General features: G+C 40.8%; 1 protein-coding gene across 3 annotated transcripts in view; it reads right to left on the reverse strand.

The window, feature by feature from the left end:
- Positions 1–21,418, reverse strand: part of SRGAP1 (SLIT-ROBO Rho GTPase activating protein 1) — a 312,110-nt gene that overhangs the window by 117,814 nt on the left and 172,878 nt on the right. For all 3 annotated transcript variants that reach the window (XM_005206653.5, NM_001205668.1, XM_059886612.1), the window contains exon 4: positions 8,610–8,672. In XM_005206653.5, coding sequence (XP_005206710.1) covers positions 8,610–8,672 — 63 coding nt within the window. The remainder of the gene's footprint in view (positions 1–8,609; positions 8,673–21,418) is intronic.

Genomic DNA, 21,418 nt, shown 5'->3' on the forward strand with positions numbered 1-21,418 from the left:
CAGGGCTGATCTCCTTCAGAATGGACTGGTTGGATCTCCTTGCAGTCCAAGGGACTCTCAAGAGTCTTCTCCAACACCACAGTTCAAAAGCATCAATTCTTCGGCGCTCAGCCTTCTTCACAGTCCAACTCTTACATCCATACATGACCACAGGAAAAACCATAGCCTTGACCAGACGGACCTTTGTTGGCAAAGTAATGTCTCTGGTTTTCAATATGCTATCTGGTTGGTCATAACTTTCCTTCCAAGGAGTAAGTGTCTTTTAATTTCATGGCTGCAGTCACCATCTGCAGTGATTTTGGAGCCCAGAAAAATAAAGTCTGACAGTGTTTCCACTGTTTCCCCATCTATTTCCAATGAAGTGATGGGACCAGATGCCATGAACTTAGTTTTCTGAATGTTGAGCTTTAAGCCACATTTTTCACTCTCCTCTTTCACTTTCATCAAGAGGCTTTTGTGTTGTTAGGCAGCCATTAACATTTAGAGATGTTAGAGAATGGCTTCCCCAAATGATGGCCGACAGAGACAAAATGACACACCTGCAGAGGCTCTGGCACCAGAGCTGAACTTGAGCTCCCACTCTACTATTTATTGTGCAACCTTGGCAAGCCTCTCTGAGCCTTAGTTTCCTCATCTGTGAAAAGGAGATAATGACAGTAACTGCATCATAGACACTACGAGGATTACCTAAAAAAATGCAAGTAGTGTGCTTAGCACAACAACTAACCATATAATATAAGCATACAGTAAATGTTAGCTACTTTGAAAGGCATGACTAGTAACCTAAAAATATCTCCTCTTCTCTCTCAAATTGACAAAATCCCTAAATTTTAACTGGCTGCCAACAAGTCAGCCTATAATGCGGAGACTTCCCTGCAGCCTGGTGAAAGTGTCTTTCTAGAGTTTCCTCACTGACCAATGCAAAGAAATAGAGGGAAACAATAGAATGGGAAAGATTACAGATCTCTTCAAAAAAATTCGAGATTCCAAGGGATCTTTTCATGCAAAGATGGGCTCAATAAAAGGCAGAAATGGTAAGGACCTAACAGAAGCAGAAGATATTAAGAAGAGGTGGCAAGAATACACAGAAAAACTATACAAAAGAGAATTTCATGACCCAGATAAGCATGATGGTGTGATCACTCAACTAGAGCCAGACATCCTGGAATGCAACATCAAGTGGGCCTCAGAAAGCATCACTATGAACAAAGCTAGTGGAGGTGACGGAATTCCAGTTGAGCTATTTAACATCCTAAAAGATGATGCTGTGAAAGTGCTGTATTCAATATGCCAGCAAATCTGGAAAACTCAGCAGTGGCCACAGGACTGGAAAAGGTCGGTTTTGACTCCAATCCTAAAGAAAGGCAATGCCAAAGAATGCTCAAACTATCACACAACTGCACTCATCTCACACGCTAGCAAAGTAATGTTCAAAATTCTCCAAGGCAGGCTTCAACAGTACGTGAACCGTGAACTTCCAGATGTTCAAGCTGGATTTAGAAAAGGTAGAGGAACCAGAAATCAAATTGCCAACATCCGTTGGATCATCGAAAAAGCAAGAGTTTCAGAAAAACATCTACTTCTGCTTTATTGAGTATGTCAAACCCTTTAACTGTGTGATCACAACAAACTGCGGAAAATTCTTCAAGAGATGGGAACGCCAGACCACCTGATCTGCCTCTGGAGAAATCTGTATGCAGGTCAAGATGCAACGGTTAGAACTGGACATAGAACAACAGACTGGTTCCAAATAGGAGAAGGAGTATGTCAAGGCTGTATATTGTCACCCTGCTTATTTAACGTATGTGCAGAGTACATCATGAGAAACACTGGGCTGGATGAAGCACAAGCTGGATCAAGACTGCCGGGAGAAATATCAATCACCTCAGACATGCAGATGACACCACCCTTATGGCAGAAAGTGAAGATAAAGAGCCTCTTGATGAAAGTGAAAGAGGAGAGTGAAAAAGTTGGCTTAAAGCTCAACATTCAGAAACTAAGATCATGGCATCTGGTCCCATCACTTCATGGGAAATAGATGAGGAAACAGTGGAAACAGTGGCTGACTTTATTTTTTGGGGCTCCAAAATCACTGCAGATGGTGACTGCAGCCATGAAATTAAAAGATACTCCATAGAAGGAAAGTTATGACCAACCTAGACAGCATATTGAAAAGCAGAGACATTACTTTGCCAACAAAGGTCCATCTAGTCAAGGCTATGGTTTTTCCTGTGGTCATGTATGGATGTGAGAGTTGGACTATAAAGAAAGCTGAGCACCAAAGAATTGATGCTTTTGAACTGTGGTGTTGGAGAAGACTCTTGAGAGTCCCTTGGACTGCAAGGAGATCCAACCAGTCCATTCTGAAGGAGATCAGCCCTGGGATTTCTTTGGAAGGAATGATGCTAAAGCTGAAACTCCAGTACTTTGGCCACCTGATGTGAAGAGCTGACTCATTTGAAAAGACCCTGATGCTGGGAAAGACTGAAAGCAGGAGCAGAAGGGGACGACAGAGGATGAGATGGTTGGATGGCATCACTGACTCAATCGACATGAGTTGGAGTAAACTCTGGGAGTTGGTGATGGACAGGGAGGCCTGGTGTGCTGCAGTTCATGGGGTCGCAAAGAGTCAGACACGACTGAGCGACTGAACCGAAACTGAAACTGAAAGTTCTGGCCAATGAGATGTAGGTGAAAGTGTGATATGGAACCTCATTAAGTCTTCGTAAGAGACAGAGGGCCTGCCCTTCTTTCCTTTCTCCTTCCTATTGGAGTCTTCTCTCTCCATTTCAGAAATGCAGATGTAACAGCTGCAGCTTTAGCAACTACCTTGAAATATAAGGACAAAGATACAGATAGGTTTCTCTGAACAGTGTATTAGGAGGAGCCTGATTCTTCTATGGCTATATGTAACCTACATACCAGTCCTGGGCTGCCAATCTCTGAAATTCTTCTATGTGACAGAGATAATAGATGTCTGTCTTATTTATATCATTATTCCCTGGCATGATAGAGTACCTGTTAAAGGTCCAACTAATTCTAACTACTGTGGCTGGCTCAAAACCATTTTGAGGTCCCATTTCTATAAACAAAGGCAAGGTTGAGGCAAAATTATAGAAAAGGGGTCATTTCTTCACAGCCTTTCCTCTCCTTCCAGATAGCACTTGGATGCCACCATCTTCTCTCTCCTGCTCAGAGGTCCAGGTCTTCATGCCAGATGGATATGATCTGTTCTCAAAGGATCTGATAAAACCCAATTCAATTAAAATGTAAAATGATCATATGGTGTTTTTTTCTATTTGTCTTGGGCATTCGTATCTTATTTAAGACAAAGGTTTCTGATAGAATTATTAATAGACCTATTTGAGAATTACTTTTGGGCAGGGAAGCCCACACATAAGGTTACTACCCAGTGCTAAGGCTGACTGTGTTGTAATATAAAGCAGCCCACTAGTTTAAGGCAGCTGCTGCTGCTGCTGCTGTCGCTTCAGTCATGTCCGACTCTTTGCAACCCCATAGACGGCAGCCCACCAGGCTCCCCCATCCCTGGGATTCTCCAGGCAAGAACACTGGAGTGGGTTGCCATTTCCTTCTCCAATGCATGAAAGTGAAAAGTGAAAGGGAAGTTGCTCAGTCGTGTCCGACTCTTAGCGACCCCATGGATTGCAGCCTACCAGGCTCCTCTGTCCATGGGATTTTCATGCAAGAGTACTGGAGTGGGGTGCCATCGCCTTATCCCTGTCCATCATCAACTCAGTCGTCCCCAACTCCTGGCGACCTCATGGACTGCAGCCTACCAGGCTCCTCCGTCCATGGGATTTTCCAGGCAAGAGTACTGGAGTGGGGTGCCATCGCCTTCTCCGTTAAGGCAGCTAATGCACCTTAAAAAAGGAGTTCACCTTCAACTCCTAAGGAGTATCAAGGGTTAAGAGAAAGGGAGGAAACTAAAACAATATTGTAAAGTTTAAAAATAAAATAAAATTAAAAAAAAAAGAGAAAGGGAGGAGGGAATTTGTTTGAAAAGGCAATTAATAGCATTCTCAGTTTCCTGAAGCTACATATTTTATACAAATTACTTAAACAATCATTATTACATCATCAGTTGTACAAGATTCTATGTGTGTGGCTTTGCTGGTGGCTCAGTGGTAAAAAATCCGCCTGCCAGTGCAGAAGACACAGGTTCGATCCCTGGTCCAGGAAGAACCCACATATCGAGGAGCAACTAAGCCTGTGCACCATAACTATTGAGCCTGTGCTTTAAAGCCCAGGAGCCACAACTACTGAAGCCTGAGCGCCCTGAAGTCCATGCTCTGCAACAAGGGAAGTCACTGCGATGGGACGTCTTCACGCTGCAACTAGAGAGTAGCCTCTACTCTTCAGTTCAGTTCAGTTTAGTCGCTCAGTCGTGTTCAACTCTTTGCAACCCCATGAACCGCAGCACACCAGGCCTCCCTGCTGCTACTGCTGCTAAGTCGCTTTAGTCGTGTCTGACTCTGTGCGACCCCATAGACGGCAGCCCACCAGGCTCCCCCGTCGCTGGGATTCTCCAGGCAAGAACACTGGAGTGGGTTGCCATTTCCTTCTCCAATGCATGAAAGTGAAAAGTGAAAGGGAAGTTGCTCAGTCGTGTCCGACTCTTAGTGACCCCATGGATTGCAGCCTACCAGGCTCCTCTGTCCATGGGATTTTCCATGCAAAAGTACTGGAGTGGGGTGCCATCGCCTTATCCCTGTCCATCATCAACTCCCAGAGTTTACTCAAACTCATGTCCATTGAGTCGGTGATGCCATCTAACCATCTCATCCTTTATCATCCCCTTCTCCTCCTGCCTTCAATCTTTCCCAACATCAGGGTCTTTTCAAATGAGTCAGCTCTTTGCATCAGGTGGCCAAAATACTGGAGTTTCAGCTTTAACATCAGTCTTAGGAACTAGAAAGAAGCCCACAGCAATGAAGACCCAGCACAGCCAATTATAAAATCAATCTATCAATAAGATTATAAAAAAATTCTATGCATGATGCAACTCAGAGGGTAATTTATTTGTGACCAGTCAGTGGTTGAATAAAGAACCTAAACCACATTGCCCTAACCTCTGGTCCTCTGTTCAAATACCCACCTTTTCTTCTTTTCTGAATGTAAACTGAATATGAATAATGGATAGATTTCATTTAAACAAGACAGAATTTATCTATCTGAACTTAAACAACAAGAGAGACAAAACAATCATTTATTAGAGTAAAAAGTTTGTGTGTGTATAATAAGTTTTTCCCAAAGGAACATGACCTCTGACTGCGAATGTGCATGCTCTCTGGTTTGGTTAAAGTAAAATTTTCTTCCAAGAGCTCAGTGATCTACAGACTACCTAATGAAAACCTCACTGCCTGTCTCTTCTGTGCGTTGATTCCTCAACTGATTCAAATATCAAATGACTGACAGGGTTATTTATTTATTTATTTATTTTTTAATTTAAAAAAAATTATACATGTGTTCCCCATCCTGAACCCTCCTCCCTCCTCCCTCCCCATACCATCCCTCTGGGTCGTCCCAGTGCACCAGCCCCAAGCATCCAGCATCGTGCATTGAACCTGGACTGGCATCTCGTTTCATACATGACATTTCACATGTTTCAATGCCATTCTCCCAAATCTTCCCACCCTCTCCCTCTCCCACAGAGTCCATAAGCCTGTTCTATACATCAGTGTCTCTTTTGCTGTCTCGTATACAGGGTTATCGTTACCATCTTTCTAAATTCCATATATATGTGTTAGTATACTGTATTGGTGTTTGTCCTTCTGGCTTACTTCACTCTGTATAATAGGCTCCAGTTTCATCCACCTCATTAGAACTGATTCAAATGTATTCTTTTTAATGGCTGAGTAATACTCCATTGGGTATATGTACCACAGCTTTCTTATCCATTCATCTGCTGATGGACATCTAGGTTGTTTCCATGTCCTGGCTATTATAAACAGTGCTGCGATGAACATTGGGGTACACGTGTCTCTTTCCCTTCTGGTTTCCTCAGTGTGTATGCCCAGCAGTGGGATTGCTGGATTATAAGGCAGTTCTATTTCCAGTTTTTTAAGGAATATCCACACTGTTCTCCATAGTGGCTGTACTAGTTTGCATTCCCACCAACAGTGTAAGAGGGTTCCCTTTTCTCCACACCCTCTCCAGCATTTATTATTTGTAGACTTTTGGATCGCAGCCATTCTGACTGGTGTGAAATGGTATCTCATAGTGGTTTTGATTTGCATTTCTCTGATAATGAGTGATGTTGAGCATCTTTTCATGTGTTTGTTAGCCATCTGTATGTCTTCTTTGGAGAAATGTCTATTTAGATCTTTGGCCCATTTTTTGATTGGGTCATTTATTTTTCTAGAGTTGAGCTGTAGGAGTTGCTTGTATATTTTTGAGATTAGTTGTTTGTCAGTTGCTTCATTTGCTATTATTTTCTCCCATTCTGAAGGCTGTCTTTTCACCTTGCTAATAGTTTCCTTTGATGTGCAGAAGCTTTTAAGTTTAATTAGGTCCCATTTGTTTATTTTTGCTTCCATTTCCAATATTCTGGGAGGTGGGTCATAGAGGATCCTGCTGTGATGTATGTCAGAGAGTGTTTTGCCTATGTTCTCCTCTAGGAGTTTTATAGTTTCTGGTCTTACGTTGAGATCTTTAATCCATTTTGAGTTTATTTTTGTATATGGTGTTAGAAAGTGTTCTAGTTTCATTCTTTTACAAGTGGTTGACCAGATTTCCCAGCACCACTTGTTAAAGAGATTGACAGGGTTATTTAAATGAAACTCTTGTGGCCTTTTCTAGAATCTGGCTCCTTTAGGCTTTCAGACTGATCCTGATGACAGGTCTGAGGAAATATCAACTTACTTAATTTAACTATAGTCTCCTAAATGTCTAATTGCACTTGATAGGCTGAATCCAGGAGAAATTTCTCTAGACACATCCCCATTGAGGTAACATTTTCATGACACTCTACTGACTTTTCTAATATTCAAGAGTCAAGCTTATCTTTGCCACTTTTGCTTTGACTAGCACTGCTAGTTCCAGACCATAAACAACAGGCTCTTGTTTATGATGCCATGACAACCAGTAAATTTTTTAAAGTTTTAGAAACTGACTTATATTTTTAGGTAAAACAATGAGCAAGCAAAGGAAACCACAAGAAAAGTACCACAAAGCCCTCATCTGAAAACAGTTCAATGCAAGAAGACAGAATTTCTTCTTCGTAGGTCTCAGAGGTACAATGCTCATTTAACTTTTAAATTCTATGTCCAGGATTTCTAGAAATGCTTGATACCTTTGGTTATCCAAAATTAACAAATGGCTTTTATCATCAAAAACTCAAACTCATTCAGATCAGATCAGTTGCTCAGTCATATCCGACTCTTTGCGACCCCATGAATTGCAGCACGCCAGGCTTCCCTGTCCATCACCAACTCCCGGAATTCACTCAGACTCATGTTCATCGAGTCAGTGATGCCATCCAGCCATCTCATCCTCTGTCGTCCCCTTCTCTTCCTGCCCCCAATCCCTCCCAGCATCAGAGTCTTTTCCAATGAGTCAACTCTTCACATGAGGTGGCCAAAGTACTGGAGTTTCAGCTTTAGCATCATTCCTTCCAAAGAAATCCCATTTATACGAGTACAACTTTATAACATGGTTTTTACATGTGAAGTTAAAAGTTTCTAAAGAAAGCAGCAGCAATTAGAAGCTGTAAATTTAATTCAAAGCACAGGTGTAGCAAATATGCTGCATAAAAACAAATTTATCACACACAGAGAAAAACTGGAATGTGAGTTTTATAAAAATATCACTCCTTTTAAACTTTAAAACTACAAGTTCTTTTAATTAGCAAGTATCAATGGAGCATTACATGCAATTTAAAAACATAAAACTGCATTTTACACACTTGCTTTTTAGGAACAAATAAAATAATAAATCAAGAAACATTTTAATAGTAAGTCTCAGGTTTAATTTGCCTATAAAGGAAAATTCAAATTATCTTTTGTAATGAAAACACAAATATCTTTAGTCAGAACACATTAATATTACTCAACTCTCAATATGCTGTTCTCTTATAAAAACTCATCAAGTTCCTTCAGAAGAAATTTGTATTTGATAATATGATCACTAAGTGTAAAACAAAATTTACATAGGCATATGACTAATCATTGATTTTTTAAAAATATTTAATAATTTCTTCTGCTTATATGCATTAACTTGAATAAAATTTATATTCAGAAAAGCAAATGATTGCCAAGAAGGAAAAAGAGATTACCCACCTCCATATATTCTGGGGTAGAATAAACAAACAGAGCACATATAATCCAACCATTTAAAAACATTCCTTTGGGGACAACTGTAGTCCCATTTCTTGAAGTGTTCTGACTGCATATATGTATTTACTTGAATACAGCCTCTTCAAATTGGCAGACAGCAGAAAAAGAATATCCTGGCGCACATGTCAGTAGGTTCCACATTGCAACCAGACAAGCATTCATCAACGCTCTAATTGGAATGAGTTCTAATAACAGAAGCGTTTCCACAAACCAGAATTCTAAACCAAAGATTTTTCCTAAAGATTATGCGCTCACCGTATAGAGCTCATTGAGAACCTTCATCAAATCCTCATGAAGCTGGAACGCAATCTCTTTGCTCTGTAATAAGAAGAAATTCAGAGTATTAAAAAATGTTACAGAAACTTGTTTCTTGATGATTTACATCTTAAGAAGCTCAGACTGAAAACAGAAGAATGTCTGTAAGGCAATGGAAGGCCAGCATGGCCCTGATATAATAAATATCTCCGACTAAATGGCCCGTTCTAGCTACTCAGTGTATGCACCCAAGATCACTGTAGGTTGGACAGAAGCAAACACGTGGACAGGGTGAGTGGCTCTCCCACCATCCAAATCAGACTTTATCAAGAAAGGAGGGAAAAAGTAAGTAAGGTGAAGCACCGGGCTTGCTCAGAAGTTGAGTGGCAGAACTTAAAAGTCAGAAGATGATTTCTAGCTCCTAGTCTCCCATCTCAGTATCATCACAAGGGAATTATGCAGTGTGAATCCTAAAAAGCTAAGTCAGAAACCAAAAAGGAAATTAACTCTCCCTTTCCAAAATAAATATTTGACTGACTAAGAATATTTTTTTAACTGAAGCACAGTTGATTAACAATGTTGTGTTAGTTTCTGGTATATAGCAAAGTGATTCAGTTACACACATATATAATATACACTTTTTCAGATTCTTTTCCATTACAGTTTATTGCAAGATATTGAATATACTTCCCTGTGCTATACAGCAGGATCTTGTTGTCTATTTTATATGTAGTAGTTTGTGTCTGCTAGTCCCAAACTTCTAATTTATCCCTCCTGACCGCTTTCCCCTTTGGTAAGCATACATTTGTTTTCTATGTCTGTGAGACTGTTTCTGTTTCATAATTAAGTTCATTTATATCATTTTTAAAGGTTCTACATATAAGTGATAGCATACGATACCTGTCTTTCCCTTTGACTGACAACAATTTTAATTTTAAGAAAAAACTTTCAAAGTAGTGAATTGGTAAGGCCACTTATGATCCACATATGTTTTGCCTCTGCATTTATTATTGTTATCTTTTCATTAAGACAAAAAAGAGAGTTTCACTCTTTCACTCAGTTGGTCAATGACAGCATTAAAGATATTTTTCCCTGGGTTAATTCCGAGGGTTTCACAGAGAAGTATTTTGATTTTTTTTTTTTTTTTTCCAGGAAAATCTGTAAGCTACTTTAAAGGAAATCATATATCCAAATTACTTTTCTTGTTTTGAGCTCCTTTAGTCAGCTACAGAGAATGAAAAAAAAAAAAAATGTGTAGCATGTTTTAATCTACGGTTTGAGATAATAACAACAATATCCATGGTTGACTGATGTGTCTCCAACAGACTGCCGGATATGATAAAAGGCTGTATCTTTAGCAGTTCTGTGATCCTGGGGTCCTGTACAGTGCGTAGGCTCAAGGCCAGAACTAGGTGAGGCAAGTGAGGTGATGAGGGTATGGAATTTAAGGAGACCCTAGGCCAGGTTCTGCTTCAGCACACAGAAAGCTTCCCATCAACACTTGCTAAAAGAATCTGTACGTTGAAATACTGTTTGTGTAACTGCTGAAGTGGTTACTACCTTTGCTGAAGGCTGGTCACTCCTAAGAAGGCAGAAAACAAGGACCTGCAGACCACCCTTAATAAAGTAATAGGACCTAGATGAAACAGCCCATCTGTAAACACATGGTCATTGGGATAGGCCTCCCTTAAGAAAGGCCAAATAAGATGAAGCAAAAATTCGCGAACATAAAATACTGTGGGAAGGTGAGAGCAGAGGTTACACTTCGAGAAATTCCAATTCAGTAGCAGCATTTGTCTCGAGTTTTCCTGGAGTGATAAGGATGCTGTTTATCAGACTCTGAGAGTTTAAAAATCTCTACACTGGAGTTAAGAGAGTTTGTGTTTTGCTGTGCTCCTGCTATGTGAAGAGGTGGGTTAGGAATCACTGAAGAGTGAAAGGAAAGGCACAAACTGAGCAAATGAAGCCAACTGAAACTCATTCTATTTGCCTTAAATCCTGGCTATTCTGACTGTATACATTACACTGCAATCTCCCAGGACCTCAGTTTGGTGTTATTTTAATATCATATTTCATTTAAGGATCTGAGCTGCCAATTGAGAACTCTCGAATGGGATCAAAGGCCACCAAGTAACTCTGATTGACTGCCTACATTTCAGGTAGCAAGTCTGAAAAGAAAATATTTCTTGGCTAAGGCTTTAGAACAATAACAGAAAAAAATCCCTTAGGTCCAATTAATCCCAAGGCAAGAAAATTTAGGATCAGAAGTCAAGTATCCAAGTATTCAAGTCAAGTATCTTTGGAACAGCAAAAAGATTCTTTGCATATCTCATATTTTACAAGATTTCAGGTAACAAGGTAGAAGAAATTTGGCATTACATACATACTGTCACATTTTTCCTTGTTTACCTTTGCTCAGAGGCCCTGAAATTAAAAAAAAAAATTTTTATCTGGGAGGCAGTATAGAATAATGCTTAAAAGCAAGGACTCTGGAGTCAATGCTGGGATCAAAAGCTGAAAGGCTTTGAATCCCCTTGTGCCTCAGTTTCCAAACCTATTAAAGGAATGCAGTCCTTGTACCTATGTCATAGGCTTGATCACAGCATCAGTCCAATGAGACATTGCACTCAGAACGGTACCTATCACATAGTAAACATCCCATAAATGTTTAATTATTTAATTCTTTCCTAAACACTGTAATGCTAACTCCCTTGAGGGAAAAGGCCACGTTGTATTTTTCCTTCTTTTGGTCTCTGTGGATACTTATTCCATTGACTTTCACGTAGAAAGTGCTTGGCAGATCCTGGCTGAAATGAATTTGATGTCCCCCTCCCCCACCCCACCCCCTGGCCTGGCCTTTAGATCCATCTAAGTGACCCCTGATTCAGAAGGACCTCAAGCACTGTGCTCTAGCCCCTGAACCTTTCTTACCCTTGCCATACGTGTTCACTGAACTTACCTATGTTTCATTTTCATGGGGGTCCTATTACTACTGGTATCAGATGAATTAATCAAACATCCACTAAGAAATGGATAAGCCAATGCAGTAAGATATATACGACTCATGAAAGAGGCCCTCAAAGGGCCAGGCTCCAGTGTGAACTTTAAATTTTGTGAAAAGTTGGTGGGAAATTATTTTCAGGTAGGAAGACCCCCCTGATTACAACACATCACATCACCGAAGTTTCCACCTACTTGTTTGCTTTGAATGACAATTTAAACCCCCCATGATATAACTAGTAACCTCGAAACTAACCATTTTCTCCCCACCACCAGAGATGGTAGGGAGATGGTTGCTTGCACAGATGCTTAAAGAATTTTGCTGTGTGTGAAACACTAGACCATGTGACTAAAGAGTGAAACATGAATTTGCACACCCTTTTGTTCACAGACATTTGGCTGGACAATATCAAGACTGAGTCTGAGTGCTGGGGGCTTGGTCACTGTTCTTACGGCATGTAAAAAAGTGAAAGTCACTCAGTTGTGTCCAACTCTGTGAACTCACGGACTGTAGCCCGCCAGGCTCCTCTGTCCATGGAATATTCCAAGCAAGAATACTGGAGTGGGTTGCCATTCTCTTCTCTCATGACACAACAAAAGATCACTTCATGTTGTCTCCTCCCTCAACTTTAAATGCTATTCAATTTATTACAGTAACAGAGAAAAGGGAGCGTTTCTTCTAAATATGACTCTGGACCCCAAAAAATCTTAAACCAAAACACATTTGCTGCGGCACACAGTATGCTGACCTACTCAACTAATGCACTGAAGTCCTTTAATTAGAAAGTATCTGGATTATCAGAGTCCATCAAAATTCAATAGGTTAAGTACACCTCTGGATTCTCTTTCATTAAAAATTTGAAAACCAAGAGAACAGACCCTTGACCAAGAGCTGCTAGGTAAGAAAAATGATATGAGTATTCAGGAAAGCAATCAGTGTTCCCTTTGTACAAGAGGAAAAAATAACTTTATGAAACGCTATATGTGTGAAACAAAGTTTTTTCTATGTTATTTGAGACTGAGTGATTACTTTTGCACAGGGAAGGTGAGTTCTCTCCAACTGCTTCAAGTATGAAGTTGGAAAAGCAGAGTTTCTCCCCCATTCTGTGGGCCTATGTAAGTTCAGATGATGGTAAAACTTCTAATGCATTGCAATAGGATTCTAAGATTCTAACCAAAGGGGACGGAAAACTGATTAGAGCTTCCATTCAGTTGACATTTATTAAATGTCTACAATGTCTAAACCCTGACTTGAATACTAAGTCAATTTTTAATTGTTTCCTATTTATTGTCACTCAAACTTGTCCAAAAGGTACAGTCCCAAAGTGTCTACCTTTTTCCGTTATGAAAACAAATTAAGTATATTGAAGAACATTGGAAAAGTAGACAACAAAAGGATAAAATGGCTCAGATGGGAAAGAATCTGCCTGTAGGACACCTGGGTTTGATCCCTGAGCTGGGAAGATCCCCTGGAAAAGGGAATGGCAACCCACTCCAGCATGCTTGCCTGGAGAATCCCATGGACAGAAAAGCCTGGTGGGCTTCAGTCCATGGGGTCGCAAAGACATGACAGAGTGATTTTCACTTTTACCACCATTATAATTTGATCAGTATATTTCCTTCAAGTTTGTTTATCTACACATAGGTCTCAGTTGTAATCATTCTATAGTAATAAAGTATCTATTTTACTCTGCTTTTTTTCAGTTATCAAACACTTTTCTATGTGCTTATATAATTTTCTGAACATTACTTTTGATTTATAACTAGCCAGTGAAGGTATGTTGACCATTTTTCTATTATGGTTTCCATTATTTCCACTATTTTCCACTATCCAATTCCTTACTTATTCATTTAACTTCACCAATATATTTTACGCACTCTGAACTATCATGAAAGCTGTTCTGAAGGCATTCTTGCATTTTATGTTGTTTCTTTGATATGAATTCCCAGACGTGAAATTAAGACCCTTGATTCATATCGGAAGAGTACTTTCTAAAAGGGTTATAATGAACTTATAATGTTTCAGGACAGTAGGGTCACTCATGTCAGAATCTGCGGTTTATCCAAGACTTGAATCATCTCTTTTGAAAGAGAAGCCACCAATCCCATCTATTCTGACTGATGTGTTTTTCTGTATGTCATTAGAATTTCTTTTTAAGATAAAGATCTAACTATGTCCTTCCTCTGATTAAAACCCATCAAATGCTTGTTATAATATTTTCAGGATGGAGTTCCAATTTCTTAAATCACTCATAACCTCCTCTGTCAAATCAGTCTACCTTTCCTTCCACAAATCTCAAACCACATCCTTCAAACTGTTCATGAACTGCTCATTCCCAGGTCCTGCATTCACATCTCTGCTTTTCCCATGCTGCCCCCCGTGCCTGACCTCCCCTTCCTTCTCTGGCCTGCTACAGTCTTACATGTGACTATTCTCTGAAGACTTACTGTAACTTTACCACGTCCTTCAAATAAAGAAACTAGACCCTCCCTTCTCTATGACTTTATAATACATTCATTTGTCATCAATAGATGGGTAAACAGTGCAAACAGTGTCAAACTTTATTTTTCTGGGCTCCAAAATCACTGCAGATGGAGACTGCAGCCATGAAATTAAAAGACGCTTCCTCCTTGGAAGGAAAATCATGACCAACCTAGATAGCATATTCAAAAGCAGAGACTTTACTTTGCCAACAAAGGTCCGTCTAGTCAAGGCTATGGTTTTTCCAGCGATCATGTATGGATGTGAGAGTTGGACTGTGAAGAAAGCTGAGCGCCGAAGAATTGATGCTTTTGAACTGTGGTGTTGGAGAAGACTCTTGAGAGTCCCTTGGACTGCAAGGAGATCCAACCAGTCCATTCTGAAGATTAGCCCTGGGTGTTCTTTGGAAGGAATGATGCTAAAGCTGAAACTCCAGTACTTTGGCCACCTCGTGCAGAGTTGACTCATTGGAAAAGACTCTGATGCTGGGAGGGATTGGGGGGCAGGAGGAGAAGGGGATGACAGAGGATGAGATGGCTGGATGGCATCACCAACTCGATGGATGTGAGTCTGAGTGAACTCCGGGAGTTGGTGATGGACAGGGAGGCCTGGTGTGCTGCGATTCATGGGGTTGCAAAGAGTCTGACACAACTGAGCGACTGAACTGTACTGATGTGCTGTATGATTTAGTGGTTAAATGTTCAAACTGTAAAACTGAACACCTGTTTTCAAACTCTTGTCTAGGCATAAATTAATTTTTTGAGTTTCCTCAATGGCAAAACAGAGATGCCAATAGTCTCTACATCATGGGGTTTTATTCAGATGGTTCTCATTTTATTAAAGTTTTTTTGATATGGACTATTTTTAAAGTCTTTATTTGTTACAATATCGCTTCCATGCTTTGGTTTTTTGGCCAAGAAGCATGTGGGATCTTAGCTTTCCAACCAGGGATTGAACCTGTACCCCCTGAGCTGAAAGGTAAAGTCTCCACCACTGGACTGCCAGGGATGTCCCCGCGATGGTCCATATTAAACACCTGACACAAAACCCAGCATTCAGTAAGCATTAAACTGATGCCGCCTATTATTATTACACTCATCATGTTTCTATTTTTCTTCATAAACAGAGGTTTTTTTTTTTTGAAAGCAGGGATTCCTAGGGACTGCTCTGGTGCCTGGCACACTAGGTACTTGATAAACTTTGGATGAATGAACGGGACCCAGAGCTGAGTAAGTATGGCTTCTGCCCTCCAGAGTTCATAGTCTCATGGAGGAGGTAGATGGGCCCAAGGCTTCCTGTATGGAGCCCTGTGATAAGTGCTATGCTGGGTGGATCCTGGCCAGATCACTATTCCTAGAACTGCAGGCTTGTTCCCTGGAACCTCCCGGAAAGGAGAGAAAGGAGGGAAGAAGAAAGAGCATAATTAAAACAACAATAATTAAGTACATTGAGCAATCAATCAAGTAATCCACATGGTTGTATTAAATGACCAATTCAGAGGGCCTCTGGCCTCTCATGGAGTTATTTTATAAAGTAAATCTATTGTGATGACCAGTCAAGAAATCCTAACCTTATGCTGAGTCAGAGTGAGGCTGAGAGAGAAAGAGAAAAATCAGATTAAATATTTAATAAGAGGGCTGCATATGATTTTAGTGTCTTACACTTGGTTGAGTTTTGGATGTGAACTCTGGTTAAAAGGGTCAGGCCGTACTTCCACAGTGTGCGTGCTTTTACATTTCCAAAAGCTCGTGTTCATGTGCTCTTATAATAATAGGATCTCTTAATTCTTGTAAACTCTAAAGACAGCAGCAATAGCATCCTCCCAAATGCCTAATGGAAAAAGTTGGGTTGGGCTTAATGGCCTGAAGCAAACTTCGGGATCATATTAATAGCATTTCTGCACATTTCCTTTTTATTTGTCAAGGGACATCATTTTGTACTTGTTAAAGTGACAACTAAATATCACTACATGGAATCAGCCTCACGATCCACTTCATTTCCAAGAAGAAAAATAATAAACATTCTTTTAGATAAAATTCCATGTCACTAGAAAATGTGGGAAAACTAGGAAAAGCAATAGTAGATATAGGGGAAAGGGTGAGTTGCTCAGTTGTGTCCGACTCTTTGTGATCCCATGGACTGTAACCCACCAGGCTCCTCTGTCCATAGAATTGTCCAGGAAAGAATAGTGGAATGGGTTACCATTCCCTTCTCTGGGGATCTTCCCAACTCAGGGATCAAACCCAGGTTTTCTGCATTGCAGGCAGATTCTTTACCATCTGTGCCACCAGGGAAGCCCAGTTATAGGGGAACCACAGCTTAATTTTGAAATAAGACAAAACTTAACCTTACAGGAACTATCTGGGGTATCTCCTAGAATGTTTACTGATGTAATTGCTGGCCAATGAGGCATTGCCTGTGAGCAGGCAAAGGTGCAAAGTCAGGTACACAGTGTCACTCATAACTGCGCAGGTACAAAGAGTACTTGAACAGATTATGCAGTAAGTCAAGACTGAAATTTTAAATCCTACAGGGAATAAGGTAAATGAAATAACTATTTTCATGTTCAGCTTGTATTACTTTAACTCTTCAAGAAGCACAATGTTTCATGCTAGAAATATTTCTCCACTCAAAATGGTGATACACTGGAAACAGCACTTTAGTGTCACTAAATGAAGAGACATTCAAGCACAAACTCTCAAGAGCTGATGTAAATAAGCCAACCTAACTAAAATTAGAATGTGTCATGAACTCCGGTCGAGACTGTAATAATTAACTAAAAAAAATCAGGGACATATTTCCAGGCCACTTTTAAATATGCTGAACCTTACAAAAACATAATAGTTCAGTTTTATTATTCCATAAGCCTCTTGTCCTTCTCCATCAGAGGGCAGAGAGACTGAAAACCACAATCACAGAAAACTAACCAGTCTGAACACATGGACCACAGCCTTGTCCAACTCAATGAAACTATGAGCCATGCTGTGTAGGGCCACCCACGATGGCTGGATCATGGTGGAGAGTTCTGACAGAAAGTGGTCCAATGGAGAAGGGAATGGCAAACCACTTCAGTATTCTTCCCTTGAGAATCCCATGAACAGTATGAAAAGGCAAAAAGATAGGACACTGAAAGATGAACTCCCCAGGTCGGTAGGTGCCCAATAACTGGAGGTATGTGGAGAAGTAACTCCAGAAAGAACGAAGAGATGGAGCCAAAGCAAAAACAACACCCCACTGTGAATGTGACAGGTGATGGAAGTAAAGTCTGATGCTGTAAAGAGCAATACTGTATAGGAACCTGGAATGTTAGGTCCATGAATCAACGTAAATTGGAAGTGGTCAAACAGGAGATGGCAAGAGTGAACACTGACATTTAGGAACCAGTGAACTAAGATGGACTGGAATGGGTGAATTTAACTCAGATGACCATTATATCTGCTTCTGTGGGCAAGAATCCCTTAGAAGAAATGGAGTAGCCGTCATGGTCAACAAGAAAGTCCAAAATGCAGTACTTGGGTGCAATCTCAAAAACGACAGAATGATTTCTGTTCGTTTCCAAGGCAAACCATTCAATATCACAGTAATCCAAGTCTAGCCCTGAAAAGTAATGATGAAGAAGCAGAAGTTGAATGGTTCTATGAAGATCTACAAGACCTTCTAGAACACCCAAAAAAGATGTCCTTTTCATTATAGGGAACTGAAATGCAAAAGTAGGAAGTCAAGAAAAACTGGAGTAACAGGCAAATTTGGTCTAGGAGTATAGAATGAAGCAGGGCAAAGGCTCATACAGTTTTGCCAAGAGAATGCACTGGTCATAGCAAACACCCTCTTCCAACAACACAAGAGAAGACTACACATGGACATCACCAGATGGTCAACACTGAAATCAGACTGATTATATTCTTTGCAGCCAAAGAAGGAGAAGCTCTATACAGGCAGCAAAAACAAGACCGGGAGCTGACTGTGGCTCAGACCATGAACTCCTTATTGCCAAATTCAGACTTAAATTGAAGAAAGTAGTGAAAACCACTAGACTGTTCAGGAATGACCTAAATCAAATTCCTTATGATTATACAGTGGAAGTGAGAAATAGATTTAAGGGACTAGATCTGCCAGACAGAGTGCCTGAAGAACTGTGGATGGAGGTTCATGACATTGTACAGGAGACAGGGATCAAGACCATTCCCATAGAAAAGAAATGCAAAAAAGCTAAATGGTTGTCTGAGGAAGCCTTACAAATAGCTGAGAAAAGAGAAGCAAAAGGCAGAGAAGAAAAAGAAAGATACACCCATTCACCCATTTGAATGCAGAATTGCAAAGAATAGTAAAGAGAGATAAGAAAGCCTTCCTCAGTGATCAGTGCAGAAAAATAGAGGAAAACAATAGAATGGGAAAGACTAGAGATCTCTTCAAGAAAATCTGAGATACCAAGGGAACTTTTCCTGCAAAGATGGGCTCAATAAAGGGCAGAGATGGTATGGACCTAACAGAAGCAGAAGATATTAAGAAGAGGTGGCAAGAATACACAGAAGAACTATACAAAAGAGAACTTCATGACCCAGATAAACACCATGGTGTGATCACTCACCTAGAGCCAGACATCCTGGAATGCAACGTCAAGTGGGCCTTAGGAAGCATCACTACGAACAAATCTAGTGGAGGTGATGGAATTCCAGTTGAGCTATTTCAAATCCTAAAAGATGATGCTGTGAAAGTGCTGCACTCAATATGCCAGCAAATTTGGAAAACTCAGCAGTGGCCACAGGATTGGAAAAGGTCAGTTTTCATTCCGATCCCAAAGAAAGGCAATGCCAAAGAATGCTCAAACTACCATACAACTGCAGTCATCTCACATGCTAGGAAAGTAATGCTTAAAATTCCCTAAGCCAGGCTTCAACAGTTTGTGAACCCTGAACTTTCAGATGTTCAAGCTGGATTTAGAAAAGGTAGAGGAACCAGAGATCAAATTGCCAACATCATCAAAAAAGCGAGAGAGTTCCAGAAAGACATCTACCACAGCTTTATTGACTATGCTAAAGCTTTTGACTGTGTGAATCACAATAAACTAGAAAATTCTTCAACAGATGGGAATACCAGACCACCTGACCTGCTCCCTAGAAATCTGTATGCAGGCCAATAAGCAACAGTTAGAATGCGAGATTGAACAACAGACTGGTTGCAAATCAGGAAAGGAGTTATGTCAAGGCTGTATATTGTCACCCAGCTTAGTTAATTTATATGGAGAGTACATCATGAGAAATGCTGGACTGGATGAAGCACAAGCTGGAATTAAGATTGCTGGGAGAAATATCAATAACCTCAGATATGCAGATGATACCACCCTTATGGCAGAAAGTGAAGAGGAACTCAAAAGCCTCTTGAAGAAAGTGAGAGTGAAAAAGTTGGCTTAAAACTCAACATTCAGAAAACGAAGATCATGGCATCCAGTCCCATCACTTCATGGCAAATAGATGGGAACCAGTGGAAACAGTGGCAGACTTTATTTTTTGGGGCTCCAAAATCACTGCAGATGGTGACTGCAGCCATGAAACTAAAAGATGCTTGCTCCTTGGAAGAAAACCTATGACCAACCTAGACAGCATAATAAGAAACAGAGGCACTACTTTGTTGACAAAGGTCCATCTAGTTAAAGCTATGGTTTTTCCAGCAGTCATGTGTGGATGTTAGTATTGGACCATAAAGAAGGCTGAGTACGAAGAATTGATGCTTTTGAATTGCGGTGCTGGAGAAGACTCTTGAGAGTCCCTTGAACAGCAAGGACGTCAAACAAGTCAGTCCTAAAGGAAATCAACCCTGAATATTCATTGGAAGGACTAATGCTAAAGCTCCAAAACTTTGGGCACCTGATGTGAGGAGCCAACGCATTAGAAAAGACCCTGCCACTGGGAAAGATTGAGGGCAGGAGAAGGAGGGGACAACAGAGGACAAGATGGTTGGACAGCATCACCGACTCAGTGGACATGAGTTTGAGCAAACTCTGGGAGATGGTGCAGGACAGGGAAGCCTGGTGTGCTGCAGTCCATGGGGTCGCAAAGAGTCAGACACGCCTGAGCGACTGAACAACAACTGCGATAGTTGTTCACTGTCTTGCAGCTAGTAGTATGGAGGACACTTTGTTTATAACACTTCCAGAGCTGGAAGCTAAGATCTTGGGAGAACTAGGAGACAACATACACCTCTCAGTGACCTGCATTGCTTGCAATCACGCTGTTTTGTAGAGATGGTCCAAACCCACATTTGCATAGTTAACGTAAGCCTAAGAATCTTGGAATTATGGTTAGATTTTTTTTTCCCCTCTAACAGGCTAAAGAGCCATCAGATAAAGGAGTAGAAGCTTTTAAATCTGATTAGGATGGACTGAAAAACAATGTCCTGGTTTTAAATTTCCATCAGACCTTTCATAAAATAACAACAAAAAGCCATTTGATTCATTCTGGATCTACATGAATGAGAACTTTTAGAAGACAATATTGTAAGTATGGAAATACTCTCTGGCCATAACTTATGACAGAGCAAAAACCATCACCCACATTACTCATGCACCAGCTCGCTAACTAGTTTCCCCAAGACTGTTTTTTTTTTCCCTCATTCCAATATATTCCTTACACTGCTCTCCAAAAACAAAACTGATGATGTCACACCCTGATGCAAAATCTCTCTTTGCTTCCTTCGTTGCTTAGATGTGTGTGTGTGCTCAGTTGCTTCATTTGTGTCTGCCTCATTGCAACCCTATGGACTGTAGCCTGCCAGGCTCTTTCAGTCCACAGGATTCTTCAGGCAAGAATACTGGAGTGGGTTGCCATGTCCTCCTCCAGGGGATCTTCCTGACTCAGGGATGGAACCTGCCTCTCCTGCGGCTCCTGCATTGCAGGCAGATTCTTCACTGCTGAGCAAGTGGGGAAACCCCTCTAGTTGCGTAGATGACAACAACATACCAACTGCTCACACTGGGAATCAAAATTTTTGCACGCCTGCAGCCTTCACCCCCATCAGCCATTTCTAGAGCTCAGATAGGTGCTACTCCACTATGTACGCTTTGCCACGTTACAGGCTACACTCCTAATCCCAGCCAGCTGTGTAACTGATACGAGCTTTAGGTTCAAGCCAAAAAGAGGTGGCCTACAATGACAACTTTAGTCCATGGAATTCTCTAGGCCAGTATACTGAAGTGGGCAGCCTATTCCTTCTCCAGGGGATCTTCCCAACCCAGGGATCGAACCCAGGTTTCCTGCATTACTGGTGGATTCTTTACCAGCTGGGCCACAGGGGAAGCTCAAGAATACTGGAATGGGTAGCCTATCCCTTC

Source organism: Bos taurus, chromosome 5, assembly GCF_002263795.3.
Source record: "Bos taurus isolate L1 Dominette 01449 registration number 42190680 breed Hereford chromosome 5, ARS-UCD2.0, whole genome shotgun sequence".
Lineage (NCBI taxonomy): Eukaryota > Metazoa > Chordata > Mammalia > Artiodactyla > Bovidae > Bos > Bos taurus.